Source organism: Mauremys reevesii, linkage group 5 (genome assembly GCF_016161935.1).
Source record: "Mauremys reevesii isolate NIE-2019 linkage group 5, ASM1616193v1, whole genome shotgun sequence".
Taxonomy (NCBI): domain Eukaryota; kingdom Metazoa; phylum Chordata; order Testudines; family Geoemydidae; genus Mauremys; species Mauremys reevesii.
The window spans coordinates 763,381-784,528 of record NC_052627.1 but is presented as its reverse complement, the minus strand read 5'-3'; the positions used below and the strand labels follow the sequence as shown (position 1 = coordinate 784,528).

Sequence of the window (21,148 nt, the reverse complement as noted above, 5' to 3'; positions counted from 1 at the left end):
GTGTCATCCGCAAACTTTACTAGCACATACCCACTTTTGTGCCAAGGTCAGTAAAAAAGATTAAATAAGATTGGCCCCAAAACCGATCCCTGAGGAACTCCACTAGTAACCTCCTTCCAGCCTGACAGTTCACCTTTCAGTATGACCCGTTGTAGTTTCCCCTTTAACCAGTTCCTTATCCACCTTTCAATTTTCATATTGATCCCCATCTTTTCCAATTTAACTAATAATTCCCCATGTGGAACCGTATCAAATACCTTACTGAAATCGAGGTAAATTAGATCCACTGCATTTCCTTTGTCTAAAAAACCTGTTTCCTTCTCAAAGAAGGAGATCAGGTTGGTTTGGCAAGATCTACCTTTTGTAAAACCATATCTACCTTTTGTAAAACTATGGCAGACAGCACCGTGTTAAAACAACATCCTATGGCAAAAACTTAAAACAACTTGAAAATCATATTTTTAGGTGTCTCTGCAATTTAGGATTGCTAATTACCAAGCTCTTATGGTGAAATACAACCATATCAATTATTTTACATTAAACACCTTCACTGACCATCTCCCAGCAGCTTCAGGTGATCATTGCTGAGGGGCAGCTTCTTGCAAGGACATTGTTGCAGGCCCCTCTCTAAACACCGCTGGCACAGCTGCCTGCTTCATCTCAACAGCAGTGGGCATGTGGAGGGCTTCTTGGCTTCACCTTTCTGACTTTCCAAGGGAAGTCTAGTCTACTGTGGAGGTCCTTCCATTTGAAGGATCCAAATCATTTGCAGAAAAAATGGATGAATCCCTCCACAAACTAAAAGACTCTAGAGCCATGTCGTAGGTTTCACCCCCACTCCGGACTTTAGAGTATAGATATGAGGACCTGCATGTGAACCCCTAAGCTGAATTACCATCTTAGTACGTAGTCCTGCGTACTGGGACAGCTACCTCAGCTGTCTCCACATGGACACTGTCCAGAAATTGCTCGTGGATTCGGATGCTCCTCAACCTAGCCACCTCCTCCTGTAGCTCCCCCACCTGCTGCCTGAGAGATTCCACCAGTAGGCACCTTTCACATTGTATGCCCCCCCAGCCTGGATATCAGTAAGTGGAAATTGCAAGTTATAGTCCCTGCAAAACCACACCAGGATCTGGGTAGAAGCATCCATGCTCAGGTGCTCTCTGTGGCTACAGGCGCAGTTGGAGGAGACAGAAGCAGAGCTGGCACAGGTGTTGTGGGTCTTCCTAACCATCGTAAGCCTCCCTCTGTCAAACTCCCTCTCAAACTCCCCTGTCTGAAGCTCCCTGTCCACTCTGCTCCCCTGGTCGCTCTGCCCCTGGCTTTTAAAGCCTGCTTGCCCAGGTCAGTCCCACCCCCTCGTGAATCACACTGTGGAAGGCCAATCAAAGGCAATCAAGGGAACAAGATCAGGCTCTCAGTCCCAACTGCCACAGCTGCTGTAACTGAAACTGAAGTCACCTGAAATCAGAATCACAATTAAAATTCAAACAGTCGAGCACACTCACTCACACCAATGGCTAGTACTCTGACCTGGAAACCTGTTCAGCAGCGGTATCTCTTGCTCTCCCTCTCAACGTACCCTGTCTGCAGCTCCCTGTCCGCTTTGTGCCCCCTATGCCTCAGGTCAGAGATTTTAGGTAGCAGTGTCCGTTCAGCCCCCACAGTCACTGTCCCTGTCTCGTGCCCTGCATTAGGGCTTTATAGCGTTGCATAGGCAAACTGCCCTCAGCTCCATCTCAACCGCCTTGACCTGAGATGGAGCCTCAGCAGCCTCCGATTTGAGAATACCTCATGTGTATTTTACTTTCTGTTTTGAGTTATTAGAGTTCATTCATTGCATTTCAGTCAGTTAGTGTTAATACTCCCCTTCTGTTCCCTTTTCTCCAAAAAAAGGACAATAAAACAATCCCCCCCTCTTTATTTTGTTATAAGACTAGCGAACTCCCTGTCCGCAGTTCTTTCTTGTCGCCTCCCTCTGAGGAAGTGAAACCTGGACAAAGTATGCCTGGCTCTTCCAGGTTTAAATGTTGCTTCTCCTACCGTGAAGCAATTCCAGTCAGTGATGTACATTCCCACTGCATTCGCTGTCTTGGAGAGTCCCACGTGCCTAAAAAGTGAACTTTCTGCCTGAAATTAATATCAAGGGCTAGGAATAACCTTGAACTAAAACTATGACTACTAATGATGGAAAGTTCACTCGGCTCAGCCTCTGACCCTGGCCCTGGGACACACACCCCACCCACCCCCATACAACAGTCTCCAAAGTGGCCGAATCCACCTAATTTCTCGGCTCAACACTCTATGGCAGCTTTGAAGAGGAAATTTTTGGATTCCTCTCAAAAAGCCACAAAAAAGCAGGCTACAAGTCATTGGGTAGAGAATCTACCACAAAGACATGAGCCTCAACAAGATCAACCACCTTGGTACTGACTGATCTACAACTGGGTACCCACGAGACAACTGGCTCCTTGGGTACTGGTACCATCAGTAAGCCTAAAAACCCAATGGGCACAGGCTATGGGAGTTCGGTACCATTGGGGCAGGGGAAAGGGGTGGTAAAGAGAGAACCAGCTCCTCTAGCTCATCTCTGATATAGTGCTCTAGGGCCTTGATACCACTACTTTGACTCTGCCGAAGACCAGAACAGCACTACTGACCATTTATCAGAGTGCAAAAGTCTCCCACTACTGTCAGCTTCTTCTACATCAGCCATTCCACTCAGCTTACCTCAGTGGTACCACCTGCTATTCTGGTATCACAGGAATTTCATTTTCCTAAAGACTTGCTGGTTTCAGAGATGCCTGAGTCGCCCTGATTCGGCACAGACACGTTCTTGGTCCTAACCACATCTCGGTGCCCAGACATATATGCAGTACCAGTGGAGTCTCCCACAGCATCCATGACAGCTCCACTTCTTCCAAGTGACGATGAGGAGGATGAAGATGAAGATGACAAATTCTCCTCAGTCTCCTTGGAAGGCTCTCTGTCCCACCCAGAAATCTCTGCAGAACCATCTTACCACCATGAGAGACATGATCCATGCAGTTGGTACGGACACCCTTGGGTGCACCCATCAATGCCCTTTTCACTCCCTCAGTGACCATACGGGGACCCGTGGGCAGCCTACAGACTCCAGTTCTTGAGGGCCCCTAGTGTTGCTCATCAGGATAGGACAAGGCTGTAAATCAACATAGACTCATAGACTCATAGATTTTAAGGTCAGAAGGAACCATTATGATCATCTAGTCTGACCTCCTGTATAATTCAGGCCACAGAATCTCACCCATCCACTCCTGTAACAAACCCCTAACCTATGTCTGAGTTACTGAAGTCCTCAAATTGTAGTTTGAAGACCTCAAGCTGCAGGGTTAAAGTCTCTTTTACCTGTAAAGGGTTAACAAGCTCAGTAACCTGACGAACACCTGACCAGAGGACCAATCAAGGGACAGGATAATTTCAAATCTCTGTGGAGGGAAGTCTTCGTCTGTGTTCCTTGTTGGCTCTGTGTTCTGTCTTTGGCTTTAAGAGAGGCCAGACATATCTCCAAGTTTTCCTGAAGTATTTTCTTCTATTCAGTCTAGTGAGTATTAGAAAAGCGGACTAGTCTTATAATTTAATTTCTACATTTGCAATTGTGTGTTTGCTGAAGAATTCTTTATTTCTGTTTGCTGTTACTTTGATTATTCTGAGAAAGGAGGAGGAAAGCCTCTCCAGTTCTTATAAGTTAGACCCTGTAAATTTTTCCATCCTGGTATTACAGAGATAGTGTACTTTCTTTCTTTCTTTTAATAAAATCTTTTCTTTTAGAACTTGATTGATTTCTTCCCTTGTGTGGATTTTCAGGGGAAGGGGAGGGGGGGAAAAGTGAATCCCTCTTTGTTTTGATTCAAGGAATTTGAATCCAGGTATCTCTCCTAAGCACTAGGAGAGGGGAGGGGGGAAATGGGTTGTTTCCCTTTGTGTTGAGATTCAAGTTTGAATCTGTGTTCCCCAGGGAAAGTTTTGGGGGAACAGGGAGTGTGTCAACCAGGAGCAGGAGCTATTCATCAAGGTCCCTTCCACATCCAGCAAGACTTATGGGGCTGGTGAGGCTAGTTAGACCCAAAGGGCATTGACAGCATGTAGGGCTATGGGGATGGCACCATCCACCCCTTTAAACATAGTCCTTGTCTACATCCAACCACTGTGTCACTGTAACCCTACCAGGATATGGAAAGCAGCACAGGTGGCTGGTGTGGATGCTGTTAGATAGGGATGAAGGCGCTTACCCCAGTAGAGCTATTGCCACTGGGGAAGGGGAGAAGCTATAACGCTATGAGGCACCTTTGTCCCAGTGTAATTGCATCCACACTAGGGGTTGTATCACTATAACTATTTGGGTAAAACATCACACCCCTAACCACCATAGCTAGATATGCTATCTGTGCACCGGGCCTTAGTAATTACAGCCCAGTGACATTCATTAACAGGAGTGATATCACTGTAAATGTGACACTGCAATCTTACATGTCACCTTCTCCCCCCTAGATGCTCAGCAAGCTGAACTGAAGAAAAAGATACGTGAGTGTCCATTACTGCTACTGTTGTTAATAACGATAAATTAAAAAACAGGCTTGTGGATGTGACCCACTGTGAGTGTGTTACAGGCCCCCTGTGAGCCAGTTTACAGAGCCAGGTTCTTTAGCTGGGGCTGTAACAGCTCCTCTCCTCTGTGGAATGGGACAGGGAACCCGTGACCCGTGCACCAGTAGATTATGTACTTTCTCTATCCCAATAAATACAAACACTGGATAAGCCCCATGATTGTGATAACTGCCCTTTTGTCCAACACACTAGGGACTGAAGTGAGAATTTCTGTGTCTGAGTTCCTGCTGATGAGTGTTACGCTCCTAGCACATAAACAGAGAAGTTAGATGCCTGCTTCCAGCAAGTGCATGTATGGTTTTAACGTAACACGACATTGCATGGATTCCAGAACCCCAGCACTGCTGTAGTAATTTAGATGGAATAAACAGTTAAAGATGACAACACAACCATGGCACCGTTCAACATGAAACAGAGTTAAACCCCTTTGGGATTTGGTATCCAGAGATCTCAACCTGCTTTGTGCCATGGCGCAAAAACCATTAAAAATCTTTTAACCTTTCATTAAAAATACAGAAAAGAAGGAAAAGAGGTAAAGCATTTGAAATGTAAATTATTACATGAGATTTTTGTTTTTATGACATCCCCTATTCCCTTTGTCTTTAATGAAAGACTTTAGAAGGAACTCCCACTCCCACCTGTGGCTGACAGTCTCTTAGGTGGTATTAAAGATGGGAATAAGTGTCCTTTTTGGAGAAAAGAGAAGAAGTTAGTAGAGACAAGCTTGAACTGTGCAATGATCCATGTCTTGGCTAGGCTATGCCTACCCTGAGGAGAGGCGGAGGCAAACCAGCACTGTGGAGTTAACCTTACATTTTAAACTTAATAAAGGAAAACCCCAGAAATTTGGCAGGAACAACAGAATCATAGAATATCAGGGTTGGAAGGGACCTCAGGAGTTCATCTAATCCAACCCCCTGCTCAAAGCAGGACCAATCCCCTACTAAATCATCCCAGCCAGGGCTTTGTCTCCTCTAAGGAAGGAGATTCCACCACCTCCCTAGGTAACCCATTCCAGTGCTTCACCACCCTCCTAGTGAAAAAGTTTTTCCTAATATCCAACCTAAATCTCCCCCACTGCAACTTGAGACCATTGCTTCTTGTTCTGTCATCTTCCACCACTGACAACAGCCTAGCTCCATCCTCTTTGGAACCCCCTTTCAGGTAGTTGAAATCTCCCCTCATTCTTCTCTTCTGCAGACTAAACAATCCCAGTTCCCTCAGCCTCTCCTCATAAGTCATGTACTCCAGCCCCTTAATCATTTTTGTTGCCCGCTGGTGAACTCTTTCCAATTTTACCACATCCTTCTTGTAGTGTGGGGACCAAAACCGGACACAGTACTCCAGATGAGGTCTCACCAATGCCAAATAGAGGAGAATGATCATGTCCCTCGATCTGTGGGCAATGCCCCTACTTATACAGCCCAAAATGCTGTTAGCCTTCTTGGCAACAAGGGCACACTGTTGACTCATATCCAGCTTCTCGTCCACTGTAACCCCTAGGTCCTTTTCTGCAGAACTGCTGCTTAGCCATTCAGCCCCTAGTGTGTAGCAGTGCATGAGATTCTTCTGTCCAAAGTGCAGGACTCTGCATTTGTCCTTGTTGAACCTCCTCAGATTTCTTTTGGCCCAATCCTCTAATTTGTCTAGGTCCTTCTGTATCCTATCCCTACCCTGCAGCATATCTACCACTCCTCTCAATTTAGTGTCATCTGCAAACTTGCTAAGGGTGCAGTCCACACCATCCTCCAGATTGTTAATGAAGATATTGAACAAAACCAGCCCCAGGACTGACCCTTGGAGCATTCCACTTGATACCGGCTGCCAGCTAGATATGGAGCCATAATAGAAAGTATGGAATAATGATAGAATAGAAAGTAACATCAAATACTCACTTAGGAGAATATTAAATCAAACAAACACATCATGGCACAATTTGAGGACTTCAGGAACTCAGCCAGAGGTTATGGGTCTATTACAGGAGTGGGTGGGTGGGTGAGGTTTTGTGGCCTGCGATGTGCAGGTCAAACTAGATGATCATGATGGTCCCTTCTGGCCTTAAAGTCTGTGAGTTTATGGCAGAGCAGCACAACTCTTCGCCTCCTTGTCTAGGCTGGCTCTTTGCACACCGGCTGCTGGAGATGTGGTAAACAGTGAAGTGACAAAATTTGCAGGTGATACAAAATTACTCAAGAGAGTTAAGTCCAAAGCTCCTACAAAGAATTACAAAGAGATGTCACAAAACGGGCTGACTTGGCAACAAAATGTCAGATGAAATTCAATGTTGATTAATGCAAAGTAATGCACATTGGAAAACATAATCCCAACTATACATATAAAATGATGGGGTCTAAATTAGCTGTTACCACTCAAGAAAGATCTTGGAGTCACTGTGGATAATTCTCTGAAAATATCCACTCAATGTGCAGCGGCAGTCAAAAAAGCAAACAGAATGCTGGGAATCATTAGGAAAGGGCTAGGTAAGAAGATAGAAAATATCATATTGTCTCTATATAAATCCATGGTACGCCCACTTATTGAATACTGTGTGCAGGTCTGGTCATCACATCTCAAAAAATAGATAGGGAAAAGGATAACAAAAATGATTAAGGGTATGGAACAGCTTTCATGTAAGAAGAGATTTAAAAGACTGTTCAATTTAGAAAAAAGACAAGTAAGGGGGGATATGATATAAATCAGTAAAATCATGAGTGATTAGGGAAGTGTTATTTACCTTTTCAGACAACATAAGAACCAGGAGTTACCAGGTAAAATTATTAGGCAGCAGGTTTAACCCAAACAAAAGGAAGTTCTTCTTCAAACAATACAGAGTCAACCTGTGGAACGTGTTGCCATGGGATGTTGTGAAGGCCATAAATATAAGTGGGTTCAAAAAAGAATTAGATAAGTTCCTGGAGGACAGGTTCATCAATGGCCAAGATGGTCAGGGATTCAACCCCATGCTCTGGGTGTCCCTAAACCTCTGGTTGCCAGAAACTGGGACTGGGCAGGGGATGAATCACTTGGTAATTGACCTGTTCTGTTCGTTCCCTCTAAAGCCTCTGGCACTGACCACTGTTGGAAGACACGACACTGGACTAGCTGGACCACTGGTCTGGCCATTCATAAGGGTAGGGGGAGAGATAGCTCAGTGGTCTGAGCATTGGCATGCTAAACCCAGGGTTCAATCCTTGAGGAGGTCATTTGGGGATCAGTCCTGCTTTGAGCAGAGGGTTGGACTAGATGATCTTCTGAGGTCCCTTCCAACCCTAATAATCTGTGTTTCTATGTGCTCAGGCCCCAGATCACACACTGACAGAGCCTTCAAGCAGGACCAGGAGCCCCCTCACACTTACAATGCAAACTTGTCATTTTAACACAGTCTCCAGTACCCCACAGTCAGCACTGCCTGACATGAGCCTATGCATGACAACAAGTAGTTCCAACTGGCTCAGGCCAGATCCTCTGAAAGGTGCAGTCCACCACTGCTAGGGGCAGTAACATCTTGTATTCTCTTGATGAACTAGCAATTGGCTGAGCCCTCAAGGGTTAACTCATTGTTGTTAATGTAGCCTCACAATCTACAAGGCAGAAGGAATGAAGGGAAGAGAGACAGCATGGCAGAGACACACTCTGTGTGTGTGTGTGAGTGAGAGAGAGAGAGAGAGATGTGCATTTCCCCTTTAAGTAGCTGATCCCTGTCTGAAGGACACTGCCTTGTTAATTAGATCAGCAAGCTGAGATCCACCTCAGCTGCTGCCAGGAAGCTCCCTCCAGGACTGTTGTGTGTTCCCCCTGCTGTATATGGAGATTGGGTAAGCGAGTGCAGGAGCGGGGGGGAGGGGATTCCCTTACATTAGCCCCTTCCCCCCTCACCCCGCCAGCAAGCAGGAGGCTTGGGGAGCAGCTCCAAGGCAGAGGGCAGGAGCAGCACACTGCAGTGCAGGGCCCCCCAGAGAGGGGGGGCAAGTGGGGCAATTTGCCCCAGGCCCCGGGCTCCACAGGGGCCCCCAAGATAACGGCCGAGGCTCCCTCCCCGGCCCCGGCCTGACCCCGCCTCTGCCCCTCCCCCGGAGCCTCAGCGCATCCAGCAGCGTCCCTGGACAGCGGGGGAGCGTGGCTCCGGCAGGGATCCTGAGCCCCTCCCCGCTCAGAACCGCGTGGTCAGGGGGCGGGGCTACAAGCTCCAGGCTGAGCTCAGCTCCCTCCTTCGGCCCGGAGCTCGCAGCCCCGCCCCCTCACCACGCGGCTCTGAGCGGGGAGGGGCTCAGGGGCCCTGCTGGAGCTGCCCTGCAGCTGTTCAGGGACGGTGCTGGATGAGCTGAGGCTCCAGGTGAGGGAGGAGCCGGGGGTAAGTGGCTGGGGCTGGGGTAGGATAAGGGGCAGGAAGTCCTGGGGACAGTCAGGGGATAGGGAAGGGGCAGAGGTTGGGGTTGCTCAGGGGACAGGGAATGGGGGTGGATTGTGGGCGTTCTGGGGTCTGTCAGGACTCAGTGGGGGTGGATAGTGGTCCAGGCAGTCAGGGACAGGGAGCAGGGGTGGGGTCCCGGGTTGGTGGTTGGGGCGGGTCTCTGTGGGATGGCGAGGGGACAAGGAGCAGGATGGGTCAGGGATTCTGAGGGGGGCAGTTGGGGGGCAGGAAGTGGGTGGGGGTCGGATAGGGGGCAAGGCCAGGCTGTTTAGGAGGCACAGCCTTCCCTACCCTAAAGCTCATTGAGCAGTTTGAGGCTTGCAGAAGAGCCAAGCTGTGAGCTTTTCCATTAGGGCTCCCATCCCTTTCACTTCTCAAATGCCAAATTATAGTCTGTATTTAATTTCAGTGCCATAGGGAGATTCATGTCAGGGGAGGGCAGCTTCATTAAAATTAGCCACTGGGGGAGGGATCACATGAGAAGACCAATATCCTTCCCAACCCTACCAAGGGAGATCCCCCTCCCCTGCATTGCCTGAGGCTTCAGAGGGGTTAATTCAGTGGGGTTCTCAAACTTTTATACTGGTGACCCCTTTCACATAGCAAACCTCTGAGTGTGACCCTCCCCTTATAAATTAAAAACACTTTTTAACATATTTAACACTATTATAAATGTTGGAGACAAAGCGGGATTTGAGGTGGAGGCTGACAGCTCGCGACCCCCAGTAATAACCTCGTGAACCCTGAGGGGTCCTGACCCCCAGTTTGAGAACCCCTGTGTTAATTTAATTTTAGCACCCTGTGTCCATTCACATGCATGTGCTATTTTGAGCATTTCAGTTTTCACAACATAGGCTCATCCCAGATTCTGGAACAAGCTCAAATGCTCAGTTCGTGGTGTATGTACATAAGCTATAACTAAAGACAAACCCACAGTAACCGTCTCCAGTTTGTGAGGGACCCCATGGAGCCAGTCTCTAGGAAACAGATAAGTGCATGGACGTTAAGTCCATTAATGGCTATTAGCCAGGATGGGTGAGGAATGGTGTCCCTAGCCTTTGTTTGTCAGAGGGTGGAGACGGACGGCAGGAGAGAGATCATTTGATCATTGCCTGTTAGGTTCACTCCCTCTGGGGCACCGGGCATTGGCCATTGTCGGTAGACAGATACTGGGCTGGATGGACCTTTGGTCTGACCCGGTATGGCTGTTCTTATGTTCTAACCTAAATTAACCCAAAGTTATGGAGATAGATATGAGTCAAGGAAGCCAGCAGAGTATCAGAAACCTGGAAAAATCTCTGACTGGATGGGCTCAGGCATTTGGTCACAAGCTGAGGTGGTTCTGGATTTTTTTAAGCATTTTTTTTATTGTTTCTTTAAACAATCAAACAATGGAAGCAGCAAATATTTGGCTACGCACTTCTGAAACCCCAAACCATATTCAGGTTTTGGCAGACTAATTTCAGCTTTTCAATTAAAAAAAAAAACAAATTTTGAAAGAAAGCAGACATTGTCCGTGATTTTTTTCTGCTTTTTAAAAACCCCTAGTTTTTGATCCAGAAAAAGTTTTGACTGAAAATATTTGTCCAACCCTTTTAATGAGCTTTAGTGCCTTTTAGCACTAGCTGATGCTGAGAACCAGTGATACCTTGTAAAGAAGTTTTCTCAAAACTGGGTTTGTGCCGAGATGCAGGTTTATTTTTCCCAAGGCCGCCCGTGGGTGCGGAGTAAGTGGGGCAATTTGCGCCGGGTCCCACAGGGGCCCCCACGAGAATATAGTATTGCAATTTTTTTTATGGAAGAGGCCCCTGAAATTGCTTTGCCCCAGGCCCCCTGAATCCTCTGGGCAGCCCTGCTGCAGTGGGGGGAGGGACAGCTGAACTGCCGGCAATTGCTAGCCTGCTGGGCAGCTGCTGCACAGGGAACTTAGGGGAGCGGGGAGCTGATAGGGGGCTGCTGGTCCACCCTGATTCCAAGCCCCCACCAGCTAGCTGCAATGGGCTGTTCTTCCTGCAAGCAGTGGACAAAGCAGATGCCTGCCAAACGAGTTATAAGGGAGCATTGCACAACTTTAAACGAGCATGTTCCCTAATTGATCAGCAATGTAACAACAAAACAACGTTAACCGGTATGACTTTAAGTGAGGAGATACTGTAAGACAAAGGGTGGGAGGAAGGAAGTATCATTCTTCTTTGAGTAGTGTCCCTGTGGGTGCTCCACTGCAGGTGTATTTCATAGATTCATAGATTCATAGACTCTAGGACTGGAAGGGACCTCGAGAGGTCATCGAGTCCAGTCCCTGCCCTCATGGCACGACCAAATATTGTCTAGACCATCCCTGATAGACATTTATCTAACTTACTCTTAAATATCTTCAGAGATGGAGATTTCACAACCTCCCTAGGCCATTTATTCCAGTGTTTAACCACCCTGACAGTTAGAACTTTTCCTAATGTCCAACCTAAACCTCCCTTGCTGCAGTTTAAGCCCATTGCTTCTTTCTATATACTTATAGGCTAATGAGAACAAGTTTTCTCACTCCTCCTGATGACACCCGTTTAGATACCTGAAAACTGCTATCATGTCCCCTCTCAGTCTTCTCTTTTACAAACTAAACAAACCCAATTCTTTCAGCCTTCCTTCATAGGTCATGTTCTCAAGACCTTTAATCATTCTTGTTGCTCTTCTCTGGACCCTCTCCAATTTCTCCACATCTTTCTTGAAATGCGGTGCCCAGAACTGGACACAATACTCCAGTTGAGGCCTGACCAGCGCAGAGTAGAGCGGAAGAATGACTTCTCGTCTCTTGCTCACAACACACCTGTTAATGCATCCCAGAATCACGTTTGCTTTTTTTTGCAACAGCATCACACTGTTGACTCATATTTAGTTTGTGGTCCACTATAACCCCGAGATCCCTTTCTGCCGTACTCCTTCTTAGACAGCCTCTTCCCATTCTGTGTGTGTGAAACTGATTGTTCCTTCCTAAGTGGAGCACTTTGCATTTCTCTTTATTAAACTTCATCCTGTTTACCTCAGAGCATTTCTCCAATTTGTCTAGATCATTTTGAATTATGAACCTATCCTCCAAAGCAGTTGCAATCCCTCCCAGTTTGGTATAATCTGCAAACTTGATAAGCGTACTTTCTATGCCAACATCTAAGTCGTTGATAAAGATATTGAACAGAGCCAGTCCCAAAACAGACCCCTGCGGAACCCCACTTGTTATACCTTTCCAGCAGAATTGGGAGCCATTAATAACTACTCCTTGAGTATGGTTATCCAGCCAGTTATGCACCCACCTTATAGTAGCCCCATCTAAATTGTATTTGCCTAGTTTATCAATAAGAATATCATGTGAGACCATATCAAATGGCTTACTAAAGTCTAGGTATACCACATCCACCGCTTCTCCGTTATCCACAAGAATCGTTATCCTAGCAAAGAAAGCTATCAGATTGGTTTGACACGATTTGTTCTTTACAAATCCATGCTGGCTATTCCCTATCACCTTACCACCCTCCAAGTGTTTGCAGATGATTTCCTTAATTACTTGCTCCATTATCTTCCCTGGCACAGAAGTTAAACTAACTGGTCTGTAGAATCATAGAATCTTAGGGTTGGAAAGGACCTCAGGAGGTCATCTAGTCCTACCCCCTGCTCAAAGCAGGACCAAACCCAACTAAATCATCCCAGCCAGGGCTTTGTCAAGCCTGACCTTAAAAACCTCTAAGGAAGGAGATTCCACCACCTCCCTAGGTAACCCATTCCAGTTCCTCACCACCCTACTAGTGAAAAAGTTTTTCCTAATGTCCAACCTAAACCTCCCCCTCTGCAACATGAGACCATTACTCCTTGTTCTGTCATCTGCTACCACTGAGAACAGTCTAGATCCATCCTCCTTGTAACCCCCTTTCAGGTAGTTGAAAGCAGCTATCAAATCCCCCCTCATTCTTCTCTTCTGCAGGCTAAACAATCCCAGTTCCCTCAGCCTCTCCTCATAAGTCATGTGCTCCAGCCCCCTAATCATTTTTGTTGCCCTCTGCTGGACTCTCTCCAATTTATCCACATCCTTCTTGTAGTGTGGGGCCCAAAACTGGACACAGTAGTCCAAATGAGGTCTCACCAGTGCTGAATAGAGGGGAATGATCACATCCCTCGATCTGCTGGAAATGCCCCTAATTATACAACCCAAAATGCCATTAGCCTTCTTGGCAACAAGGGCACACTGTTGACTCATATTCAGCTTTTCGTTCACCGTAACCCCTAGGTCCTTTTCTGCAGAACTGCTGCCCAGCCATTCGGTCCCTAGTCTGTAGCAGTGCATGGGATTCTTCCACCCTAAGTGCAGGACTCTGCACTTGTCCTTGTTGAACCTCATCATATTTCTTTTGGCCCAATCCTCTAATTTGTGTAGGTCCCTCTGTATCCTATCTCTACCCTCCAGCATATCAACCACTCCTCCCAGTTTAGTGTCATCTGCAAACTTGCTAAGGGTGCAGTCCTCACCATCCTCCAGATCGTTAATGAAGATATTGAACAAAACCGGCCCCAGCACGGACCCTTGGGGCACTCCACTTGATACCGGCTGCCAACTAGACATGGAACCATTTATCACTACCCGTTGAGCCCGATCATCTAGCCAGTTTTCTATCCACCTTACCGTCCATTCATCCAGCCCATACTTCTTTAACTTGCTGACAAGAATACTGTGGGAGACTGTATCAAAAGCTTTGCTAAAGTCCAGTAATAGCACATCCACTGCTTTCCCCTCATCCACAGAGCCGGTTATCTCATCATAGAAGGCAATTAGGTTAGTCAGGCATGACTTGCCCTTGTAGTTTCCTGGGTTGTTTTTATTTCCCTTTTTATAGATGAGCACTATATTTGCCCTTTTCCAGTCTTCTGGAATCTCTCCCGTCTCCCATGCTTTTCCAAAGATAATAGGTAGAGGCTCAGATACCTCCTCTGTTAGCTCCTTGAGTATTCTAGGATGCATTTCATCAGGCCCTGGTGACTTGCAGGCATCTAACTTTTCTAAGTGATTTTTAACTTGTTCTTTTTTGATTTTATCTTCTAAACCTACCCCCTTCCCATTAGCATTCACTATGTTAGGCATTCCTTCAGACTTCTCGGTGAAGACCGAAACAAATCAGTTATTAAGCATCTCTGCCACTTCCAAGTTTCCTGTTACTGTTTCTCCCTCCTCACTGAGCAGTGGGCCTACCCTGTCCTTGGTCTTCCTTTTGCTTCTAATGTATTGATAAAAAGTCTTCTTGTTTCCCTTTATTCCCATAGCTAGTTTAAACACATTTTATGTCTTTGCCTTTCTAATCTTGCCCCTGCATTCCTGTGTTGTTTGCCTATATTCATCCTTTGTAATATGTCCTAGTTTCCATTTTTATATGACTCCTTTTTATTTTTTAGATCATTCAAGATCTGGAGGTTAAGCCAAGCTGGTCTTTTGCCACATTTTCTATCTTTCCTACCCAGCGAAATAGCTTGCTTTTGGGCCCTTAATAGTATCCCTTTGAAAAATTGCCAACTCTCCTCAGTTGTTTTTCCCCTCAGTTTTGATTCCCATGGGACCTTACCTATCAGCTCTCTGAGCTTACCAAAATCCGCCTTCCTGAAATCCATTGTCTCTATTTTGCTGTACTCCTTCTACCCTTCCTTAGAATTACAAACTCTATGATTTCATGATCACTTTCACCCAAGCTGCCTTCTACTTTCAAATTCTCTATGAGTTCCTCCCTATTTGTTAAAATCAAGTCTAGAACAGCTTCCCCCCAGTAGCTTTTTCAACCTTCTGAAATAAAAAGTTGTCTGCAATGCAGTCCAAGAACTTATTGGATAGTCTGTGTCCCGCGGTGTTATTTCCCCAACATATATCTGGATAGTTGGAGTCCCCCAACACCACCAAAACTTGGGCTTTGGATGATTTTGTTAGTTGTTTAAAAAAAGCCTCATCCACCTCACCCACCTGGTTAGGTGGCCTGTAGTAGACTCCTAGCACGACATCACCCTTGTTTTTTACCCCTTTTAGCCTAACACAGAGACTCTCAACACTTCCGTCTCCTATGTCCATTTTCACCTCAGTCCAAGTGTGTACATTTTTAATATATAAGGCAACATCTCCTCCCTTTTTCCCCTGTCTATCCTTCCTGAGCAAGCTGTACCCATCCACACCAACATTCCAATCATGTGTATTATCCCACCAAGTTTCAGTGATGCCAACAATGTCACAGTTGTATTTATTTATTAGCACTTCCAGTTCTTCTTGCTTATTACCCATACTTCTCGCATTTGTATATAGGCATCTAAGATACTGGTTTGATCTTGCCTCACAGTTTTGCCCTGACCCTCCTTTCTCTCTGCCATTATAGCCCACGCTCCCTCTTGTTTACGACCCATCTCCCAGGTCTCCATGTTCCCCACTTACCTGTGGGCTTTGCTCACCTGTCCCCATCGAACCTAGTTTAAAGCCCTCCTCACTAGGTTAGCCAGTCTGTGTCCAAATAGGGTCTTTCCCCTCCTCAAAAGGTGAACGCCATCTCTGCCTAGCAGTCCTTCGTCAAAGCATCCCGTGGGCAAGGAAGCCAAAGCCCTCCTGATGACACCATCTTTGCAGCCAGGCATTCACCTCCATGATGCATCCTTCTCTGCCCGGGCCCCTACCTTTGACAGAAAGAATTGAAGAGAATACCACCTGCGCTCCAAACTCCTTCACCCGTACTCCCAGAGCCCTGTAGTCACTCTTGATCTGCTCAGTGTCACACCTCGCAGTATCATTTGTGCCCACATGGATGAGTAGCATGGGGTAGTAGTCAGAGAGCTGGATAATCCTCGACAATGCCTCCGTAACATCTCGGATACGGCCCCGGCAGGCAGCATACCTCCCGAGATGAACTGTCAGGGTGACAGATGGGCACCTCCGTCCCCTCAACAGAGAGTCTCCGACCACCACTACCCTACGTTTACTATTCACAGTGGTGACAGCAGACCTCCCAGCCTTAGGGGTACGAGGCTTCTCCTCCTGTACCAAGAAGAGCATAACGGTTACCTATTACCACGGCAGGAGGGTTCGGAGCAGGGGTGGAGCACTGCCCGCTGCCAGAAGTAACCAGCTGCCAGTGTCCACCCTGAGCCATCTCCTCCTCCACCAGTGGTGTGTCAGCAGTCCTGCGTACTGGGACAGCTACCTCAGCTGTCTCCACATGGACACTGTCCAGAAATTGCTCGTGGATTCGGATGCTCCTCAACCTAGCCACCTCCTCCTGTAGCTCCCCCACCTGCTGCCTGAGAGATTCCACCAGTAGGCACCTTTCACATTGTATGCCCCCCCAGCCTGGATATCAGTAAGTGGAAATTGCAAGTTATAGTCCCTGCAAAACCACACCAGGATCTGGGTAGAAGCATCCATGCTCAGGTGCTCTCTGTGGCTACAGGCGCAGTTGGAGGAGACAGAAGCAGAGCTGGCACAGGTGTTGTGGGTCTTCCTAACCATCGTAAGCCTCCCTCTGTCAAACTCCCTCTCAAACTCCCCTGTCTGAAGCTCCCTGTCCACTCTGCTCCCCTGGTCGCTCTGCCCCTGGCTTTTAAAGCCTGCTTGCCCAGGTCAGTCCCACCCCCTCGTGAATCACACTGGGGAAGGCCAATCAAAGGCAATCAAGGGAACAAGATCAGGCTCTCAGTCCCAACTGCCACAGCTGCTGTAACTGAAACTGAAGTCACCTGAAATCAGAATCACAATTAAAATTCAAACAGTCGAGCACACTCACTCACACCAATGGCTAGTACTCTGACCTGGAAACCTGTTCAGCAGCGGTATCTCTTGCTCTCCCTCTCAACGTACCCTGTCTGCAGCTCCCTGTCCGCTTTGTGCCCCCTATGCCTCAGGTCAGAGATTTTAGGTAGCAGTGTCCATTCAGCCCCCACAGTCACTGTCCCTGTCTCGTGCCCTGCATTAGGGCTTTATAGCGTTGCATAGGCAAACTGCCCTCAGCTCCATCTCAACCGCCTTGACCTGAGATGGAGCCTCAGCAGCCTCCGATTTGAGAATACCTCATGTGTATTTTACTTTCTGTTTTGAGTTATTAGAGTTCATTCATTGCATTTCAGTCAGTTAGTGTTAATACTCCCCTTCTGTTGCCTTTTCTCCAAAAAGGACAATAAAACAATCCCCTCTTTATTTTGTTATAAGACTAGCGAACTCCCTGTCCGCAGTTCTTTCTTGTCTCCTCCCTCTGAGGAAGTGAAACCTGGACAAAGTATGCTTGGCTCTTCCAGGTTTAAATGTTGCTTCTCCTACCGTGAAGCAATTCCAGTCAGTGATGTACATTCCCACTGCATTCGCTGTCTTGGAGAGTCCCACGTGCCTAAAAAGTGAACTTTCTGCCTGAAATTAATATCAAGGGCTAGGAATAACCTTGAACTAAAACTATGACTACTAATGATGGAAAGTTCACTCGGCTCAGCCTCTGACCCTGGCCCTGGGACACCCACCCCACCCACCCCCATACAACAGTCTCCAAAGTGGCCGAATCCACCTAATTTCTCGGCTCAACACTCTATGGCAGCTTTGAAGAGGAAATTTTTGGATTCCTCTCAAAAAGCCACAAAAAAGCAGGCTACAAGTCATTGGGTAGAGAATCTACCACAAAGACATGAGCCTCAACAAGATCAACCACCTTGGTACTGACTGATCTACAACTGGGTACCCATGAGACAACTGGCTCCTTGGGTACTGGTACCATCAGTAAGCCTAAAAACCCAATGGGCACAGGCTATGGGAGTTCGGTACCATTGGGGCAGGGAAAGGGGTGGTAAAGAGAGAACCAGCTCCTCTAGCTCATCTCTGATATAGTGCTCTAGGGCCTTGATACCACTACTTTGACTCTGCCGAAGACCAGAACAGCACTACTGGCCATTTATCAGAGTGGAAAAGTCTCCCACTACTGTCAGCTTCTTCTACATCAGCCATTCCACTCAGCTTACCTCAGTGGTACCACCTGCTATTCTGGTATCACAGGAATTTCATTTTCCTAAAGACTTGCTGGTTTCAGAGATGCCTGAGTCGCCCTGATTCGGCACAGACACGTTCTTGGTCCTAACCACATCTCGGTGCCCAGACATATATGCAGTACCAGTGGAGTCTCCCACAGCATCCATGACAGCTCCACTTCTTCCAAGTGACGATGAGGAGGATGAAGATGAAGATGACAAATTCTCCTCAGTCTCCTTGGAAGGCTCTCTGTCCCACCCAGAAATCTCTGCAGAACCATCTTACCACCATGAGAGACATGATCCATGCAGTTGGTACGGACACCCTTGGGTGCACCCATCAATGCCCTTTTCACTCCTCAGTGACCATACGGGGACCTGTGGGCAGCCTACAGACTCCAGTTCTTGAGGGCCCCTAGTGTTGCTCATCAGGATAGGACAAGGCTGTAAATCAACATAGACTCATAGACTCATAGATTTTAAGGTCAGAAGGAACCATTATGATCATCTAGTCTGACCTCCTGTATAATTCAGGCCACAGAATCTCACCCATCCACTCCTGTAACAAACCCCTAACCTATGTCTGAGTTACTGAAGTCCTCAAATTGTAGTTTGAAGACCTCAAGCTGCAGGGTTAAAGTCTCTTTTACCTGTAAAGGGTTAACAAGCTCAGTAACCTGACGAACACCTGACCAGAGGACCAATCAAGGGACAGGATAATTTCAAATCTCTGTGGAGGGAAGTCTTCGTCTGTGTTCCTTGTTGGCTCTGTGTTCTGTCTTTGGCTTTAAGAGAGGCCAGACATATCTCCAAGTTTTCCTGAAGTATTTTCTTCTATTCAGTCTAGTGAGTATTAGAAAAGCGGACTAGTCTTATAATTTAATTTCTACATTTGCAATTGTGTGTTTGCTGAAGAATTCTTTATTTCTGTTTGCTGTTACTTTGATTATTCTGAGAAAGGAGGGGAGGAAAGCCTCTCCAGTTCTTATAAGTTAGACCCTGTAAATTTTTCCATCCTGGTATTACAGAGATAGTGTACTTTCTTTCTTTCTTTTAATAAAATCTTTTCTTTTAGAACTTGATTGATTTCTACCGTGTGTGGATTTTACGGGGAAGGGGATGGGGGGAAAAGTGAAAACCTCGTTGGTTTTATTAAAGGAATTTGAATACCGGTATCTCTCCTAAGCACTAGGAGAGGGGAGGGGGGAAATGGGTTGTTTCCCTTTGTGTTGAGATTCAAGTTTGAATCTGTGTTCCCCAGGGAAAGTTTTGGGGGAACAGGGAGTGTGTCAACCAGGAGCAGGAGCTATTCATCAAGGTCCCTTCCACATCCAGCAAGACTTATGGGGCTGGTGAGGCTAGTTAGACCCAAAGGGCATTGACAGCATGTAGGGCGATGGGGGATGGCACCATCCACCCCCTTTAAACATAGTCCTTGTCTACATCCAACCACTGTGTCACTGTAACCCTACCAGGATATGGAAAGCAGCACAGGTGGCTGGTGTGGATGCTGTTAGATAGGGATGAAGGCGCTTACCCCAGTAGAGCTATTGCCACTGGGGAAGGGGAGAAGCTATAACGCTATGAGGCACCTTTGTCCCAGTGTAATTGCATCCACACTAGGGGTTGTATCACTATAACTATTTGGGTAAAACATCACACCCCTAACCACCATAGCTAGATATGCTATCTGTGCACCGGGCCTTAGTAATTACAGCCCAGTGACATTCATTAACAGGAGTGATATCACTGTAAATGTGACACTGCAATCTTACATGTCACCTTCTCCCCCCTAGATGCTCAGCAAGCTGAACTGAAGAAAAGATACGTGAGTGTCCATTACTGCTACTGTTGTTAATAACGATAAATTAAAAACAGGCTTGTGGATGTGACCCACTGTGAGTGTGTTACAGGCCCCCTGTGAGCCAGTTTACAGAGCCAGGTTCTTTAGCTGGGGCTGTAACAGCTCCTCTCCTCTGTGGAATGGGACAGGGAACCCGTGACCCGTGCACCAGTAGATTATGTACTTTCTCTATCCCAATAAATACAAACACTGGATAAGCCCCCATGATTGTGATAACTGCCCTTTGTCCAACACACTAGGGACTGAAGTGAGAATTTCTGTGTCTGAGTTCCTGCTGATGAGTGTTACGCTCCTAGCACATAAACAGAGAAGTTAGATGCCTGCTTCCAGCAAGTGCATGTATGGTTTTAACGTAACACGACGACATTGCATGGATTCCAGAACCCCAGCACTGCTGTAGTAATTTAGATGGAATAAACAGTTAAAGATGACAACACAACCATGGCACCGTTCAACATGAAACAGAGTTAAACCCCTTTGGGATTTGGTATCCAGAGATCTCAACCTGCTTTGTGCCATGGCGCAAAAACCATTAAAAATCTTTTAACCTTTCATTAAAAATACAGAAAAGAAGGAAAAAGAGGTAAAGCATTTGAAATGTAAATTATTACATGAGATTTTTCTTTTAATGACATCCCCTATTCCCTTTGTCTTTAATGAAAGACTTTAGAAGGAACTCCCACTCCCACCTGTGGCTGACAGTCTCTTAGGTGGTATTAAAGATGGGAATAAGTGTCCTTTTTGGAGAAAAGAGAAGAAGTTAGTAGAGACAAGCTTGAACTGTGCAATGATCCATGTCTTGGCTAGGCTATGCCTACCCTGAGGAGAGGCGGAGGCAAACCAGCACTGTGGAGTTAACCTTACATTTTAAACTTAATAAAGGAAAACCCCCCAGAAATTTGGCAGGAACAACAGAATCATAGAATATCAGGGTTGGAAGGGACCTCAGGAGTTCATCTAATCCAACCCCCTGCTCAAAGCAGGACCAATCCCCTACTAAATCATCCCAGCCAGGGCTTTGTCTCCTCTAAGGAAGGAGATTCCACCACCTCCCTAGGTAACCCATTCCAGTGCTTCACCACCCTCCTAGTGAAAAAGTTTTTCCTAATATCCAACCTAAATCTCCCCCACTGCAACTTGAGACCATTGCTTCTTGTTCTGTCATCTTCCACCACTGACAACAGCCTAGCTCCATCCTCTTTGGAACCCCCTTTCAGGTA

At 46.7% G+C, this 21,148-nt stretch overlaps 1 protein-coding gene across 10 annotated transcripts in view; it reads left to right on the top strand.

Annotated features, from left to right (window-relative positions):
• LOC120405616 (butyrophilin subfamily 1 member A1-like) overlaps nucleotides 1–21,148 on the top strand; it is a 73,832-nt gene that overhangs the window by 32,980 nt on the left and 19,704 nt on the right. Inside the window, exon 7 of one of the 10 annotated variants that reach the window (XM_039539261.1) lies at nucleotides 4,534–4,566. The exons of the other annotated variants lie outside the window; for them this stretch is intronic. Coding sequence (XP_039395195.1) covers nucleotides 4,534–4,566 — 33 coding nt within the window. The remainder of the gene's footprint in view (nucleotides 1–4,533; nucleotides 4,567–21,148) is intronic. 10 annotated transcript variants of the gene reach the window in all.